The following is a 17,929-nucleotide window of genomic DNA, read 5'->3' on the forward strand; positions in this document are numbered from 1 at the left end:
TTTCTTTAGAAATGTTTACAACAGAATATTCCATAAAATAATGATAATTTCTTTTTTGAAAAATCAAGTGTAAAAATAATTCCATATACCGAGTAAATATTTGTTGTGACTTCATATTTCATGTTCAATCTTTTCTTTTTGTAGGGGAAGATCATTACTACAATCTACAAGGAATTGTCCGTCTCAAGTAAGTGTGTAATATAATGATTTAGGAAAAGTGCTAGAAAAACAGGTTGATATATAATAACTCATCAAAGATACCAGGCTTATAATTTGGTAGGCTATTTATGTCTTTGGGATAAAAAAATAGTTGTGTGTCAAATTATTTAACATTTCATAAACAGTTCATTTACAGGAAATGAATGTATCAAGGTATTTTATATTTTTATGCATATATAAGTGCTGCATCACTATGCTGGTGTTACTCTCTGGGAGAAAATTTCCACCAGCAGTTGCATGGACCAATATGGTTGTAACAAGTGGCATGGATCCAATGGTTGTAAAAACATCAAAGATATCATCCCTTTGATTTAGTACGCCAGACACATGTTTCGTCTCTATAAAACTCATAAGTAGCAGTAGGAAAGCCAAATGAAACATAAGAAATTTATGACAATTGAAAACCACTAATACTGAAAAATTTTGCGAAATACAACCAAGGCTATTTAGGAGTGAGGGTAGAAAACTTTAAAGGGCATTTAGTGTTTGGTATTTACGCCCCTTTTGGTTTTTATGCTCTCAAACCTTTTATATTGGCTTTCTTCACTTTTAGACAAGAGTCTACTGGATGAAGATTACTGCAGACACATATACATGTGTTGTGCACACAGATGTCATTTGTGTCTTTTATAGCAAAATTAAAGAAAATAGACAGAAATTTGTTTTGCTAGAAATAGATATGGTGTGTAGAATGAGAATCTAGGGCTTTGTTTTATTATGGCCTTACTTATGAAGAGAGGCTAAAGATACCAAATGGACATTCAATCTCATTAGTCCAACATTAACTGACAATACCATGGCTAAAAAAGAAACAAAAAGACAAACAACAGTAAACAAAACACTATTTAGAAAACTGAGGGCGGTACTTTGACCTATGATTGTTTACTTTTAACTTATTGTGACTTGGATGGAGAGTTGTCTCATTGGCACTCATACCATTTCTTCTTATTTATTTATATGTAAAAACGTTTAATCCCACTGCAAATGTTTGCACCTGTCCTAAGTCAGGAATCTGATGTACAGTAGTTGTCGTCTGTTTATGTAGTTCATACTTGTTTCTTGTTTTTCGTTTTAATATAGATTAGACCGTTGGTTTTCCAGTTTGAATGGTTTTACACTAGTAATTTTTGGGGCCCTTTATAGCTTGCTGTTCAGTGTGAGCCAATGCTCCGTGTTGAAGGCCGTACCTTGACCTATAATGGTTTACTTTTATAAACTGTAACTTGTATGGAGAGTTGTCTCATTGGCACTCATACCACATCTTCCTATGTCTATGAACAACATGAACCCCACCAAACACCAGGGGTAATTTTAGGTGCTCCAAAAGGGTAAGTAAATCCTGCTGCACATGTTGCACCTATCTGTTGCACATATAAGTTCAAACCCAGTGATAAGTCTTAGCTTACAAAAGATCAGTCTGAAATATCTTGTATGTTCCAGCAGTGGTTCCCTAGTTCTGATGGCATTTACTAGACATTTGATCCAGTAATGTTGGAGTAACTGGATAAGCTAAAATGTTACTGGACTGAAAAAAAATTTAAAAATTCTATTCCTTCTATCCATTTCACTTAACCATTGTTCACTATGTTCATCTTTTTCACATAACACAAAATCCATTTTTTTCACTGCCCCCTAGATGAATTTCAGACCAAATATTGTTTATCTATGTGTGTGGCTCGTCATGTTTTTGTTTACATGGATCAATGTTAAAATCAGCACTTTCATCAGAATTAATCATTCTTCTTTAAAAGGGTGATGAGGATGCTGACAGTTACCCAGGCTTAATTTTTTCACTTTTCTACCTTAATTGTAGGTAGAAATGATGCAAGACACATCAATGTTTTTATTTTTGGACTGTCATCTGTCAGACCATTTGTAACCTATGCAATAAGACAAAATAAATAAAAAAAAAAAGTCTATTGACAGATTAATTTAGAATTATTTTATTGAAAAAATTTATAGTTTACACCTGGTCCAAGAAGCAACAGAAAATTAATGGACCAGTCCAAAAATAACCATACTTTTGCCAATGTCCAACATAACTTTGAAATCTCTGATGTTCACATAAAACCTTTATTTCAGATATAATATAGAGGATCTGCATACAGAAGGTTATTATCTGTTAAATGTGGTTGTCTATTTTTCCTATGAGACATATAGTTCCTATACACCTGAGAACACCTTTACAATCTTTGAGAACACCAAGTTACCTAAAAGAATATGTAGCTGGGATCAGGGATTCAAAACCTCAGGTATGGATACACCATTTAAACTATTTTGATTAACTTTTTTTTCAATATCTGTTTTTTGAAGAGGACTTTTGAAGTTGTAATATTCGCTGCTATTGTTGTAAATTTCAGACTGTGTATAAATATAGTTTGTATAAAGTGAGTAACCCCCTTAAGAACTTATAAGTGATATATGTTTAAATGAAAATGTAAGGGTCAAGGCAGGAACTAAATGAAGGTTTATATTTGTGAAATGTTAATCCAAAGTCATATATGATCAATTTGTATGATTTGCAAACTTATTTCCATTATTTTCAGGTTTCTCTAAGACCCAGTGGTATGCAGACAATGGAATACCAGACGGACAAGTTCTGCCTGACTGGGCAGCATCATCATTCCTGAATGACCTTCACATTGCTGCTTATTTACAGACAGAACAATGTGGTCAGACTGATCTTCAATATACAGATGGATGGAATCTTGGTGAGTTTTTGAATTTGTTTATTTTTATATACATTTGTCTATACTTCTAGAAAAGATCTAAACATAATTGTTTAGCCACAAAGACTCAGTGTTAATAACTTTTAGGAAAATATGGAGACTATAGAATTATAAATATTTTTTTAATGGTTTTCATTTGAAATATTTTACTGAAATTGATTGATGATATCTCACTATTGAAATTAGGACTACTCTGTATTCATTAATATCTGAGGATACCAATTTCATGGTTTTCGTCTATAAATTTTCTATTGGCTGTTATGCAGACTTTTGGAAATCACAAAATCAAATATCCATTTAAATTAATTTTTCCTCAATCCATGAAAATTGGTAACCTTAAAAACAAATGATGGTTTTATCACAGCAAACTTGATTGATGATTGCTAAACATCAAAGAGGCTCCTCATGGGGGTGTCCAAGTAATCGCATAATCACAATTTTTTTGCCAATATAAACGTAATCATTAATTATTTTTTTAAATAAGATAATCAAATAATCAAAAATTCAGTCCAAGATTATCAAATAATCAAATAATCATGAAGTATTTGGTCTGGTTATCAAATAATCACTATAAGAACGGTCCAATAATCACATAATCAAAAACCCCATGAGGAGACTCATCAAATCAAACTTGAATAAAAAAAAAACTAGTTAAGATTTATTGAATCATTGAATTATCAAAGTAGCTGTTTAACAGACAGATTTTGTCTCCAATGTCTTTAAATTTGGATGCCTCAAATCTAATGAGTACAGTTGTATATATGATACTTTTATTTAGCATTACCTTAACTCCTTACCTTGAAGTTTTCTGTAAGGTTTGAGGACCTTTATATGAGTAGAACCAAATATATTTGATATACAAATGTTTTGCAGGTTGTACAAAGACTGTCAGTTTACCTAACATCACAGATTCCACAAAATGTCACCTGACCTCAGCTTGTACTGCAGTAGAATGTTGTACTGTAATCGACTTCCTTTCAAGGTCATTCAGGCTATATCTACATATTGACCCCTGTACACAAATATTGTATCTTGAAATTGAACGTTTCAATAGAAATGTTTCTTTAATTGGTTACATGGATGGTAAGCACAATGATGTTATTTGTTCAGGGTAATATTGTAAATTCAGAAATTATTGGAGGTTTTATTTTATTTTTGTGAATAATGTGACTGGGTGAGTATGCAATTATAAGAACTTGCATTCTGATATCTGATACATATATCTATATGCAGATTTTCCTGAAATCGCAATAACTAATATCGCTTTTTTGTCCAATCTTTAAAAATCACAATGATTTCTAAATTTACTGTAATTCACTGTGCCTTCTAAGTTGAATGTAATTGTCCCAATTCAGTTAACTTTATTTTTTCAAATTTTATAATTTGAATTTGAACTGTTGCCTTATTTTTCTAATGGAATTGATTGCGATAAAAATCATGCAGAAGAAATACTTACTTAATGTCTTAGTTATTCACAGACAAGTTCATGATAGGTAATCAATGCTAAGCCTAATGATTACAAACTTAAAATCAGAAAATCGTTTTTTGTAACTTACTTAATTCAATGTCAGTACTATCAATCACTTTGACTTTGCGAGGAACAACTGCAATAAATGCAGTGTTCCGTTGTCTTTAAATTTTTCAAGTACATGATATCATTTTTGTGTCATGAATTGATACACCATATGTTTTTTTTTTCCACATTTTATTACAATTCTAGATAATTATAAGTAAAACATTGACATGTGTTTGTTTTAGGAACCAAGAAACAGTTTGCACTTGTTGGATCAGTTATGATTGAGTGAGTGTTGTGTTAAATTATAACAATCTTTGTTGTTCACTACCATAAAAAAAGGCTGTTTTTACAAAAATTCATAGAAAACATGTTCTCTCTAAGGATCTGTTAGTGTTTTCTTGAAAATTATGTTTTATTTGGTGTCTTTATAGACTTTTTTTTTTGTGTCTTTATAGACTTCTTTTGATTTAAGTCTCTAGTTTTGTTTAATATCAATTTACTATACTTTCACTGACTCTTATATTTGATTCATGTTATAGAATATTTAAAAAATGGCTTTGAGGTATCATTTAATGATACATTTGTGTAATAAGTACTTAAATTTTACATCTCATTATATATTTCTAGCTACGTGATAGAAGATATACCAGGAGAGAGTATGTACCTGGTCAGTATGAATATATCTTACTGTTACGAGGATAGACAGCCATGTTATATGGTCACTACAGTGTTTGACAATACCAGATTACCTAAAGATCTGTGTGAATGGAAAACTGACTACCATATTCCAAGTAAGTCAAATGTTAGGTGCTTACTGATTATTAATGTTAATCATTATGTACATTTTACAATATTTCATTCAACAAAATTATTGTCTCAGAATCGTAACAGAAAAGAATCATATCTACAAATAGACTGAAAAACTATGCCAGCAAGTCACATTAAGATCCTCCCTTTAAATCTAGGGTAGGGAGTATGTGAGCTTGCTTACTAACGGTTTAATTCTTTAACTTATCAATATTTGGTGAATAGTTTATTTGGATTATACAGAGTTTTGTCACATTATAATTAGTATTGTAAAATTTTTATCCACTACATTTATTATTTTTGTTTACAGATTTCTCATTTGAAACATGGCAAGGAGATCAAGGATTGATAATAGGTGACCCTTTGTCGATGTGGGCAGAACTTTTATTATACGAACAAACTGGTCTGTCTCCTTATTTACAAGATAGTATGTTTCAATGTAGTAGAAACAGTGCCAAGTTTAACTCATCTATTGCTGGTGGATGGATTAATGGTAGGTGTTGTCATTTATATTTTAAGGTATCTGTTAAGTAATAAATGTCATGCCCTGTTGAACTTTTGATAGTAAACCCTTATAGGTAAAAGAAAATTTGATTGCTCCTTCAATATTTGAAAAAAATATAAAAGATACTATGTACCTTATGTGTAATAGAATAATTAATAATATATTTGGAAGAATAATTAACTTTTACATTTGTTTTAAATATCAGTCTGATCAAGAAGTATAGTAATTTCATCAACTTATTGAATTTACTTAGAATTGTATCCTTAGAATGTAAACTATTAGTTGGAGTTGTTTTGTGCACTACTTATTATACAAATATTAAAAAATAAAAAAAATATTAATAGATCATTTAATGAAATCCCTGTGAATGTTTAGGAAGAACATATAATAGTTTCACAACTTTTTATATGTTTTAATTTATGTGATGTGGGTCGTGTAATGGTCACTCTGTTATCACATTTTTCACATTAATGAAAACATCACACATGTTTCTGATTTTCTGGTACAGCAAAAATATGGCAGAATAAAATGATTGTGTTATTGTTTTTAAGAATGTAGCTTGGATACCACCATACAGGATCTACCTAGCAGTTACAGTGATATAACATGTCATGTGACATCAAGCTGTACGGAAATTGAGTGTTGTGTTGACTCTGTGAAACTTCGTAAACCTTTCCATGTGGTTGTCAAATTAGATCCATGCAAGTTTGTCATCAATGTAGGAATCGAAAACTTTCAATTCATATTGGCCATGGCAGACTATACATTTGGTAAGTTGTTTCTAAATTTACATTTTGAAATATCGTCTTTCAAATGCATAGAATATTTACCACTAGACTTTAAGCTAACAACAACCATTGAATCAATCTATCCTTTTAAAATACTGATATATAAGCGAAATAGACAAAATTTAACTTATAATTGGTTGTTTATCTCCAACTTCTTGAAAATGGTGTGACAGAATTTAACTAAACTTGCACAGATTCTTCCAGACTTGAATTGTACACCGGTATTTTAATTTTTGATCTGAATTATGTTTGGGGTTACCTGTGCCGAAACATGGACTCAGCCATTTTTGTTCAAATTATTAGATACAGCAGGATCCACACTTCATTCCTAGTAGACCCAACCACTTTTTTGGATAGTAGTATATAATTATACAAATAATGGTTCTCATTTAAAATCAGAAACATATTTGTGACATATTAATGTTTGGGTTCACAATATCATGGTTTTGATAAAACTTCTATTTTAGGTGAACAGAGGAACTTCTCCTTGGGAGGAATAGTGAAAACACAGTAAGTCATATAGAAAGAAAATGCTCTTAGAAACTTGACACTCGAGATTAAAAAAAATTTCTGGTGTGTTTATTCTATAATAATCTTTCAACTTTAAAGATGTGCCAGCCTTTTTGGTCTTCTTCATTTTTCAAGATTTTACAGTATGAAACTACACAGTTGGATGTTAAAAAATATGATAGTTTGTATGTTCTAGACTTGTATTAATTATCATTCTACATGTTTGAGAGTTCACAAATGGAGTTTTAGGATTCAGTTTAAATGTTTTTGACTTTTTTTTTGCAGTGTAAGGACTTGAAGCTATTTAGTTTATGGACATGTAAATGAATACAACAGTTTATAGTATGCCTGAACAATGCCAAACCATTCAACTAATTTCTTTTCATTTAAAACTAAGGAAAAACAATAAATTTAATTTAAAAGAAAATTAAATGGCCTATTATTGATAGATATAGTAAAGAGCATTTCTGATTATTGTATTCCTTTTCCTCTTTATTTTATTATAATTAATTCATTTTTTCTGTTTTATAGGTTTACTGTGTATGATATTGAGTCAGAAAATGCCTACCTAATAGATATGAACGTTTCTGTATGTACTGAGAGTGCCCAGGCATGTGAGCAAGATTATGTGATAGCAGAAAATGTTCTTCTGCCCAAAAAACAATGCACATGGGATGGAGGATTTGTTAATCAGAGTAAGTCAATTACACATAATACTAATTGTTTGTACAGTGGGAACATGCAACAAATATCACACGGAACATGAAAATAATAATTTATTATCAAGGAAATCTCTCTTTCATTACTTCCTCCATATCAACAGTCACTTTTAGGTCTTTTCAGGAAAAAGGTTATTGCAAATATTCAAACATCAATGTCTAGTAAGAAAAAAATGTAAATTTGTTATTTGGCTGTAGGAAATGATTATTTGATGTCTCTTATGTAATGATGTTACTGAGAAATCTATTTTATACTATAAACACAAGTTATTAAACTAGAAAGCAAAAAGATTCTGGAGATAAAAAATTAATTAGGGCTGTTTCTTAGAAGAAACATTTTTTTTTTGTTCTAAGATATATTATGCCCGCTGCTCTCTGAAGTGGTCAATGTATATTGATCACACTGTCTGTCTGTACATACATTTATTAAAGTGAAAGTACATCATTCGAGTAGATTCTTGAACATGTTTTGAAATAATGCACAAACTGTATATAGAGTAATTTTCATTGGGTTTTGAATCTTAGAGAGGGCAGTGAAATCTTCACTCTGGTAATTTTTTGCGTTTCATTGCCTTGTATAATTCATTTAAATGGACAATGAATTGTTCATGTAGGGTTAAACTCTGCTGTAAAATGCCAACTGCAAACATAGCGATAATTTCCCTGTATTCTATATATGTCTGAAAGGCAAAGTACATACATATTGGAAGATTTTTAAATATATCTTCATTATACATAATATAAGCAAGCTTTTGGTCATGATGGTGGGTTTGAATATTTAAAAATTTGTTACAGAACACGATATAATAATGAAGATACATCTATGTCAGAAATTAGATGCCAGACAACAATCAGTGAAAAAATCAGTTGACATTTGTATGCACAAACAAGGAAAGAAATATACAAAGACAGAAAAAATATTACGAGGGTATATTACACAATTTGTTATTGCCTATTTTTAAAAATTTTTCAGATGTCTCTTTAATCCAGTTTAAGACCGATAATCAGATCTCAGGGAACTTGGAAAGCTATGATGCCTCTCGGTTTTTGAAAGAAGCCTTGATATCTTATTATCTATTAGCTACACCATGTGATAGAAGCAGTGATTTGTATTCATCTGCAGTAAATGGATGGACATCAGGTAGGTGAATCAGAATATACATTAGGATCATTAAATACATAGTTGACTACATGTAAAAAGAAATGTGGGATATACATGATTGAGACAGTAACCTAACATCACAAATAAGAAAAAAACATCTAGGGGCCAACATACAGATAGTTAATCTCATCTTACACTGATTTGTATGATGATATAACTTGTTATTAAGATTTTCATTTTTTTGTATGACCTTATCTCCATATGCCAAATTATGAAAAATTATGTGCCTATCAAAGCAAATTGAAGAAAAACTTTTGCACAAATTAGGTTTTTTACGAGTTTTTATAAACATGCAGGAACTTATTTAATTTTCTTTGTTGTCAAAGGTTTTCACACAATTTCTATTTCTGTTACATGTATTTTGTCTCCCCACCTTGAAATTTAGATTGTGACATGCAGTTTCCAGTGCAGCAATATAATTAGTCCTTAAAGTTTGTGCTAAGATTATATAGATGAGACAAATTTGATGCTTTGTTAACAATTTTCTGTTCACTGGGTAAGACTACTGTGGATTCATTATTTTTTCTGAATACCAATTTTCTTGGATTTCCTGGGTAAAGGTGATCCACAAATTTTTAAATGTTCAACGAAGTATGCATTTTGTATAGGCTTGTATGCACACTTTGGCAGAACCAAGAAATAAAATATCCACCAAAATTCAATTTTTCCTAAATCCACAAAAATAACAGAATCCACAGCAATAGAATAAGTATTTGAATGAGTAAATCTTCTTTGAAACTACTTGTTTATAGTTAACTTGATGAAACATCACATACTAAATAAAACTTTTTATTGCAAACTAAATAAATTCAGTTGTTCAGATTTTAGTGCCATAATTTATAAAAATTCACTTGCCAATTTTTTTTAATTTTAAATTTAAAATTTTTTTTCAGGTTGTTCTGTACTTCCTACAAGTACCTTGCCAGCGCTTGCCGATACAGTTTCATGTAATTTTGACATCTCTTGTGAAAAGGTTACATGCTGTTTTGAGGAAACAGAAGTAGGACGAAGTATTGAGGCCAGTGTTCAGATAGATTCATGTAAAGGAGAGCTGATTGTCACACATGAGAGAATGACCAGAACTATATCGTTGGTTGGCTATGTTTGGGGTAATTATTCAAAGATTTATATACCCTCACTCCTAAGAAGGTATACCTGTGTACTTCTGTCTATGCATTTGTCTGACAGTAACACATTTCTGTCGCATTTTCCTCTACAACTACAATAATAACTTCCTGGTATATGACTTAACAAGATTTATCTGAATATATATACCATACTGTATGACATGTCTTCAATTTCTTTAATGGTCTTCTTCTAGTTTGCCAAAAACTTGTATCTTTAAATATGTTATAAAGTCATGACAAACATTTATTTCACCTTTTTTTCAGGAAATACCAGTCACAACTTCCCGCTACATGACACCAATTTTAAAATTTGATAGATTTACTTATAAACTGCAAAATAGTGTCAACAATATTTAGCAGGGTAACTGTAAAATTAATAAGCAATAGATCAATCACAGAATATCTTTTTTAGCTAACATTAAAAAAAAAAAAGACTGTATGTCTCAATTATGATAAGACATTGTCATGAATTATGAGAAAGATTAAAAATGGTAATGGTGGCCTTGAGCTGTTTTCTGCTCTTTGTTTGAGTTGTTGTTTCTTTGACACATTCCCGTTTCCATTCTCAATTTTAATATTGATATTTTAGGAACCGAGGAAGTGTACAAGTTAAATGGAGTTTATGGCCTTAGGTAAGTTAAAATACTTTATATTAGAACACTGACTATTATAAGCTTAGAAATTACTGCACTGTGTTACAGCTTAAAAATGCAAACAGAACCATATGATTTATTATTTTTGGTTTCCTATGCTTTGTCGTCTATAGAGATTAAAGGAAGGATATAGGAATAAATGAGAAAATAAAATAAAACAGTATAGGAATGAGTTCAGGACTTTTATTGCTGTTCTTCATCTTACACTTATTTTCACAATAAGTCAACAGCACATACAATTTATACTTTGAAGGCAGTATATGATTATTTAAATAATAAATTACATGAGAAAGAAAAAACAGTAAGTTTTTTTTTCAAATAATTTATCTGTCTCCCGATAAAGATATGTTTATTCTAATGCAGTTATTTTGTATCAATGGTTTTGATTGGATGACTATAAGCGTAAAATTCTCTATCTCTGTGTCTGTAAGTAAGGAAGCCGACATTTTGAATTCTGGAATGTATTGACATGTAATTTCTCCAATAATAAGCAAAAAAACTCACATTTTGCACCTAAAAATCTTCTTTTTATCAATTTTTATTACATTTTGAGGTGGACAAGAAGCCAGAAAATGCCCGGTGTTTACATTTGACGCCGAAAGCATACCTATGACCTCACCTAGTTCAGGCACCAAAGAAGATAACATCATTTCCAGGGATTTTTGTTTAATGAAAATTTTACAATGAAATAATGACTAAAATTGAATGATTTGTTTGTTTTGCATTAGAATAGAGATAACTGTATTGTATTTGAAGCTTTACGGACGTCCATCAGTAGTTTTTACTGTCGCAAATAACCGTTTACCTGTTTCCGCTACTCGTCGCCAGGTAAACTCAATTTGCCACAGTAAGTAAGTACAAACTGAACAATTGTATAAGAATTAAACATGATATTGTAGGTTTACTGTGAACAATCTGATGACAAGTAATAAGTACTTAGTGAACATGGACCTGATGGCATGTTATGAGGCCAATGGTGCCTGTGCTTTACTAGAAACCATCTTCACTGACTTTGAATTATCGAAGCAAGTTTGTGATAGATCAACAGGATTTATTAATTCTCAGTGTGAGTGTGCACAACTTTTGTATATTTTTTTCTGGGTCTCTTTGCTTGTTTTCTTTTTTTATCTTTTTCATTTTTTGTTGTTGCCATTTCCAGTTTGTATCTATCTTTTCTACATTAAAAAAAAAAATTCAAGGATATGTTTTTGTTACTTCATAAGTTTTGTGCAAAAGTCCATCTTCATGTGAATTATCATGCTTATGATATTAGAAATCTTTAACCCTATTCTCAGGTAAAAATGTCAAATACATTGTCTGCAAGACTTACCTGTAATTTTTTCAACAGTTGTGTATTGGCTGAATACCTTACCATATTATAATAGCGAAAAATATTTTATTACAGTTTCATATAGTTCCTGGCTGTCATCAGTTGGTCTACCAGCCAATACTTCACCCCTACCAGAATGGGCTAGACTACAACTGATCAATGACCTTGATGTGAATAATTACTTTGGTCTTGAGAACAAGTGTTACAATGTTACAACTGTATTTATGACAGGAACTGCAACAGATGGCTTCAACAATGGTATGTAGTATGTTTGAAAACATTTAAATATTAAAGGAATTTTGTAGCCAGTAATGTTTTTGGGGCCCTTTATAGCTTACTGTTCGGTGTGAGCCAAGGCTCCGTGTTGAAGACCGTACTGTGACCTATAATGGTTTACTTTTATAAATTTTGACTTGGATGGAGAGTTGTCTCATTGGCACTCATACCACATCTTCTTATATCTATTATGTAGAAGATCAGTAAACTGTGATATAATTTAAGTATCTGCTAGTATTGTGAAAGATTCAGTGGTTTTAAATTAAGTGCACAGATAACATGATAGAAGAAACTAAATAATTGAATTCAATAATAAGATCATGTTTTAGCTTAAACTGACATATGAGCTTGACCTTTGGTGAATCATAAGTAAGGTTTCCTGAATCAGGTTTCTTCAATTACTTCAATTTAATTTCAGTTGTAACAATTTTTTTTTACTGTCAAAATATGAAAAAATAAAACGAAATGGAGAGAGTTGTGATCAGTGCAAATATACTGTCAATTCAGAAATTATTAGGTTGTTTTTTATTAAAGCTAAAAATGTGACAGTATCATGTTTGCAGGAATAAGAACTTGCATTCATAATTTCATTAATGATTTTCCTTCATTAAATTTTTGCAATCGCAATAATTAGATATTGTTGCCAAAGGTGAAGGATTCGCAATAATAAATGCTTGTATTAATTTCTGAATTTACAATACCTATTTTTGTCACTGAAAAAGGTTATATAGAGAATGTCTTGTGTTAAACACATTGTTTATACCTCCCTTCATAATAATAAGATTTCATTAACATATATTGCAAAATGTAAACAAAAAGGCATTTTATTTTCTTGTTATTTAGAATGTGTTTCAACAATTGCACATGAGACATTTACATCAACTGATAGCATCGTGTGTAGTATCCCAACAGACTGTAATGGGGTACGATGCTGTGTTGATGTGCCACAGCTAGCCACATCTCTGGAATATAAATTGATTGTGGATACATGTGGCAACAGACTACGTCTTAAAGTAGACAAACTGGAAACGGACATATCATTACATGATTATGACTTTGAATCTAGTGGTAAATTCTCCATATATGGCTTGGCTGAAATAAAGTAAGTTATTTATATTTTTCCAAATACGGCTTCTTTCTTGTTTTTTTTAACTAAAAATATTCCATTTGATGGCCACATACCACAATTAATATCCTCTATTAGTTCTTTATAACGTTTTTTCTCATTAAAAAAAATTGCACCAAGTCTGTTTGTCAAATCTTTTGTGTGTGTAATGTACAGTACTAGTCCAAAATTATATCCAACATTCAGAAAGATTGCACTTTTACATCTTACAAATTTAGCCAAATCACATCCATACCCTCATGGACAAGTCAAGAGATGTTCCGAAAACTGTAAATATTACCTTTTTGCATTGGCCTAGTCACTCTTTCCATATCAAAATCAGTTAAAATACAACATCCAAATTTTTTTTTCCGCTCTCTTCTTTCATTTCCACCCCATAAAAACTAAGAAATGAATGAGAAAGGGAAAGAAAAAAAATAAAGAAAAAATGCACTTTAATTAAAGGGAACTATATTCATGGACAACGAAAAGCGGGGTCATAAATTGTGGTCTTGGGCCTGATAGTTAATTGTTTTGTGTTACACTGTTTGAAAATGTAGGAGCACAAATTTTTATTGATATAGATTAAGTAGCCATTTTACTGAATAATTTTATTTCAGAAGATATAATGTGACAAGCTAAAGGTTACATTCTATCATTTTAATAGTTCTAGCATATAGAAGGACATAGATGTCTATAGAATCACTCTTGAATATGTGACTTGCCTTATTTACAGTATTGCCATATTTCTCTTTTATAGTTACCTAGTAAGCAATCTGTTGCTAAGTAACGAGTATGAAGTTACAATGTCAATAAAATTCTGCCTGAATGCTGATACCTCATTGGCATGTGACCAGGAATACACCATCTTTAATAAGACAATCTTTAATAAAACAAGCTGTGATTACAATACAGGCTTCAAAGATTCAGGTAAGATATAGACTGGTTTAAGTTATCTTCATTAGTGTGTGACCAGGAATATACCATCTTTAATAAGACAATCATTGATAAAGAAAGCTGTGATTACAATACAGGCTTCAAAGATTCAGGTAAGAAATAGACTGGTTTAAGTTATCTTCATTAGTGTGTGACCAGGAATATACCATCTTTAATAAGACAATCATTGATAAAGAAAGCTGTGATTACAATACAAGCCTCAAAGATTCAGGTAAGATATAGACTAGTTTAAGTTGTCTTCATTGGTGTGTGACCAGGAATATACCATCTTTAATAAGACAATCATTGATAAAGAAAGCTGTGATTACAATACAAGCCTCAAAGATTCAGGTAAGAAATAGACTGGTTTATGATGTCTTCATTGGTGTGTGACCAGGAATATACCATATTTAATAAGACAATCATTGATAAAGAAATCTGTAATTGCAACACAGGCTTCAAAGATTCAGGTAAGAAGTAGACTGGTTTAAGTTGTCTTCATTGGTGTGTGACCAGGAATATACCATCTTTAATAAGACAATCATTGATAAGGAAAGCTGTGATTACAATACAGGCTTCAAAGATTCAGGTAAGAAGTAGACTGGTTTAAGTTGTCTTCATTGGTGTGTGACCAGGAATATGCCATCTTTAATAAGACAATCATTGATAAATAAAGCTGTGATTACAATACAGGCATCAAAGATTCAGGTAAGATGTAGACTGTTTTAAGTTGTCTTCATTGGTGTGTGACCAGGAATATGTAAATGCTCTTTTGTTCCGACGTTGGAAAGTTCCGGGCGGAAAGAACTAACTAGCCGAAAAGTTACGGAGGAACTTATTAACTAGTTACTTTGTTCTTCCTCTGGTTTAAAAGTTCCACCGGAACAAAGTGACTAGTTGAAAAGTTCCAATGGAACATATCAACTAGTTAGAAAGTTCCTTTTTGCCAAATTAGTCAAACAGGAACTAAGAAACTAGCCCAAATGTTCCAACGGAACTTATCAACCAGGCAGAAAGTTCCATTTGGAGAATTGATGCAAAGTAAAAGCGCAACATATTATATTTGAACCTTTCAAAGGGAAACCAAGATACTGATTACAAAAGTCAAAAGGAACTTATCAATTAGCCACAAAGTTCCTCTTTGGCAAATAAGTCAAAACCGGAACTAACAAACTAGCCCAAAAGTTCCAAAGGAACTTATCAACCAGTCACAAAGCTCCATTTGGAGAATTGATGCAAAGAACCACATGAGGAGAGGGGTATTCTTCCCTCTCTTGAGGGTACTATGAATACTAAATTTGCATGATAATGCAACTTATCCCCGGCTTAGTATATTTCTAGGATTCTGATTGGTTAACGCACGTCGTTACAAAACCCATAGCCCCTGGGTGTTGCTAACCCATATCCCCGGACGTTGCTACCCATTACATCGGGGAATTTCATGCGCGTTTTCCTTAGTTCCATGGTTGTTCCTTATGAAATATCGAATTCTGTAGATTTTCCATGATGTCTGTATAATTAAATATTTAATCCACTAACGATTTTATCTTATTATATCGATTATTTGCACTCATTTTAGTAAATGCATCACTATGCAGCCACATTGTCAATGAATGGTACTACTGACCTAGCTATGCAAATGACCCACGTTGACGTCACACCGTTTATGATGTAACTCTCACAACATTGCGCGCCAAATTCGACCCATTTCAGTTTCTCTGTCTCTAGTTTAAAAACGTCTTATATTTGTCTACCTGTAGGGTTCTACCAAAGGTAGTACCCTACACCCCGTTAAAAATATGTCAAATTCCCAAATTTCAATAAAAGATATTTAAAAAATGAAAAAAACGTTGCTTTCACGTTTAACTTTGTGGTCGAATTTCTCTAAAAATCGCCAGATTTAGACTAAGACTGGGGATAAATTCGTTATCTACATTCATATCCGTAGATATGGATATTTTAACACCCTTCAGTACCCTGTACACCCTTCGGCTGCGCCTCAGGGTGTACTTGGATACTTCAGGGTGTTAAAATATCCATTTCTACGGATATGAACGTAGATAACTTATATTATTTCGTTTTATGTGAGCTATGAAATACAACTTAAATTTTTAACAACTTAAAATTACTTTTTTCCGGAACTTTTCGACTGCACTCGGAATAAAACAACTAGTTGGAAAGTTCCATCGGAACGAAATAACTAGTTGAGAAGTTCCGCCGGAACAAAGTAACTGACGGAACATAGTGGCTGTTACAAATACACCATCTTTGATAAGACAATCATTGATAAAGTAATCTGTAATTACAATACAGGCGTCAAAGATTCAGATAAGAAGCAGATAGGTTTAAGTTGTCGTCTTTCAAGGGAAATTTTAAAGAGTTAGATTACTGGTAAGAAAAAGAAAAATTAAGCTTGGAAGAAGATGAAAGGAATCAAAACTATGCTCAGCTTAAAGTCATCAACAAAACAGGTTATTAAATTTGCAAGCTAAAGTTAATGTTACCCTAAATTGTGGTATCCATAATAATGTTGATTTTCTGCACATAGGTAAAAATTGTAGATTTCATATATATCTACATACTCTCTGAGTTTTTTTGGCAGGATTTTCCCTATCCACATGGTTAACAGAAAGAAGTATAGGATTAACAAATATGTCAATAGTAGATGCTGATGATTTATTACAGTTTCTGTGTTTTCTTTGCAGGATTCTCTCTATCCACATGGTTAGCAGATAGAAGTTTAGGATTAACAACTATGTCAATAGTGGATGCTGATGATTTATTACAGTTACTGCAGATAGATGATTTTATGGATTATTCCAACATTTGTAACTTTACTGGATCACCATATGTTGGTGCTGTAGATGGATGGAATAATGGTTTGTATCAGACAGGGAGAGTGTAGTAGTCAAGTATATATTGTATTCCAACATTTGTAGCTTTACTGGATCACCATATGTTGGTGCTGTAGATGGATGGAAAAATGGTTTGTATCAGACGTGGAGAGTGTAGTAGTCAAGTATATATTGTATTCCAACATTTGTCACTTTACTGGATCACCCTATGTCGGTGCTGTAGATGGATGGAGTAATGGTTTGTATCATAAATTAGATAGGGAGAGTGAAGTGGTCAAGTATATATTGTATTCCAACATTTGTAACTTTACTGGATCACCCTATGTTGGTGCTGTAGATGGATGGAAAAATGGTTTGTATCAGACAGGGAGAGTGTAGTAGTCAAGTATATATTGTATTCCAACATTTGTCACTTTACTGGATCACCCTATGTTGGTGCTGTAGATGGATGGAGTAATGGTTTGTATCATAAATTAGATAGGGAGAGTGAAGTGGTCAAGTATATATTGTATTCCAACATTTGTAACTTTACTGGTTCACCCTATGTTGGTGCTGTAGATGGATGGAAAAATGGTTTGTATCAGACAGGGAGAGTGTAGTAGTCAAGTATATATTGTATTTCAACATTTGTAGCTTTACTGGATCACCATATGTTGGTGCTGTAGATGGATGGAAAAATGGTTTGTATCAGA

General features: G+C 31.7%; 2 protein-coding genes across 4 annotated transcripts in view; both read left to right on the forward strand.

Annotated features, from left to right (window-relative positions):
• Window positions 1–3,335, forward strand: part of LOC127720826 (uncharacterized) — a 53,649-nt gene extending 50,314 nt beyond the window's left edge. The window contains exons 38-39 of the mRNA XM_052227575.1: window positions 2,766–2,930; window positions 3,313–3,335. Coding sequence (XP_052083535.1) covers window positions 2,766–2,930; window positions 3,313–3,335 — 188 coding nt within the window. The remainder of the gene's footprint in view (window positions 1–2,765; window positions 2,931–3,312) is intronic.
• The window catches only part of LOC127719726 (uncharacterized), a 109,305-nt gene continuing 91,525 nt past the window's right edge, over window positions 150–17,929 (forward strand). The window contains exons 1-18 of one of the 3 annotated variants that reach the window (XM_052225964.1): window positions 150–187; window positions 2,302–2,471; window positions 2,766–2,930; window positions 3,822–4,031; window positions 4,707–4,749; window positions 5,092–5,255; window positions 5,582–5,764; window positions 6,328–6,546; window positions 7,032–7,074; window positions 7,606–7,769; window positions 8,767–8,934; window positions 9,849–10,064; window positions 10,672–10,714; window positions 11,635–11,801; window positions 12,141–12,323; window positions 13,185–13,443; window positions 14,207–14,376; window positions 17,088–17,261. In XM_052225964.1, coding sequence (XP_052081924.1) covers window positions 4,025–4,031; window positions 4,707–4,749; window positions 5,092–5,255; window positions 5,582–5,764; window positions 6,328–6,546; window positions 7,032–7,074; window positions 7,606–7,769; window positions 8,767–8,934; window positions 9,849–10,064; window positions 10,672–10,714; window positions 11,635–11,801; window positions 12,141–12,323; window positions 13,185–13,443; window positions 14,207–14,376; window positions 17,088–17,261 — 2,203 coding nt within the window. In that variant the 5' untranslated portion in view covers window positions 150–187; window positions 2,302–2,471; window positions 2,766–2,930; window positions 3,822–4,024. Of the gene's footprint in view, window positions 188–2,301; window positions 2,472–2,765; window positions 2,931–3,821; window positions 4,032–4,706; window positions 4,750–5,091; window positions 5,256–5,581; window positions 5,765–6,327; window positions 6,547–7,031; window positions 7,075–7,605; window positions 7,770–8,766; window positions 8,935–9,848; window positions 10,065–10,671; window positions 10,715–11,634; window positions 11,802–12,140; window positions 12,324–13,184; window positions 13,444–14,206; window positions 14,377–14,419; window positions 14,496–14,940; window positions 14,972–17,087; window positions 17,262–17,929 lie in introns of those variants that run through there. The other 2 variants (XM_052225965.1, XM_052225966.1) reach the window with 2 other exon arrangements.

This window comes from Mytilus californianus, unplaced genomic scaffold (genome assembly GCF_021869535.1).
Source record: "Mytilus californianus isolate M0D057914Y unplaced genomic scaffold, xbMytCali1.0.p SCAF_11, whole genome shotgun sequence".
Classification (NCBI taxonomy): domain Eukaryota; kingdom Metazoa; phylum Mollusca; class Bivalvia; order Mytilida; family Mytilidae; genus Mytilus; species Mytilus californianus.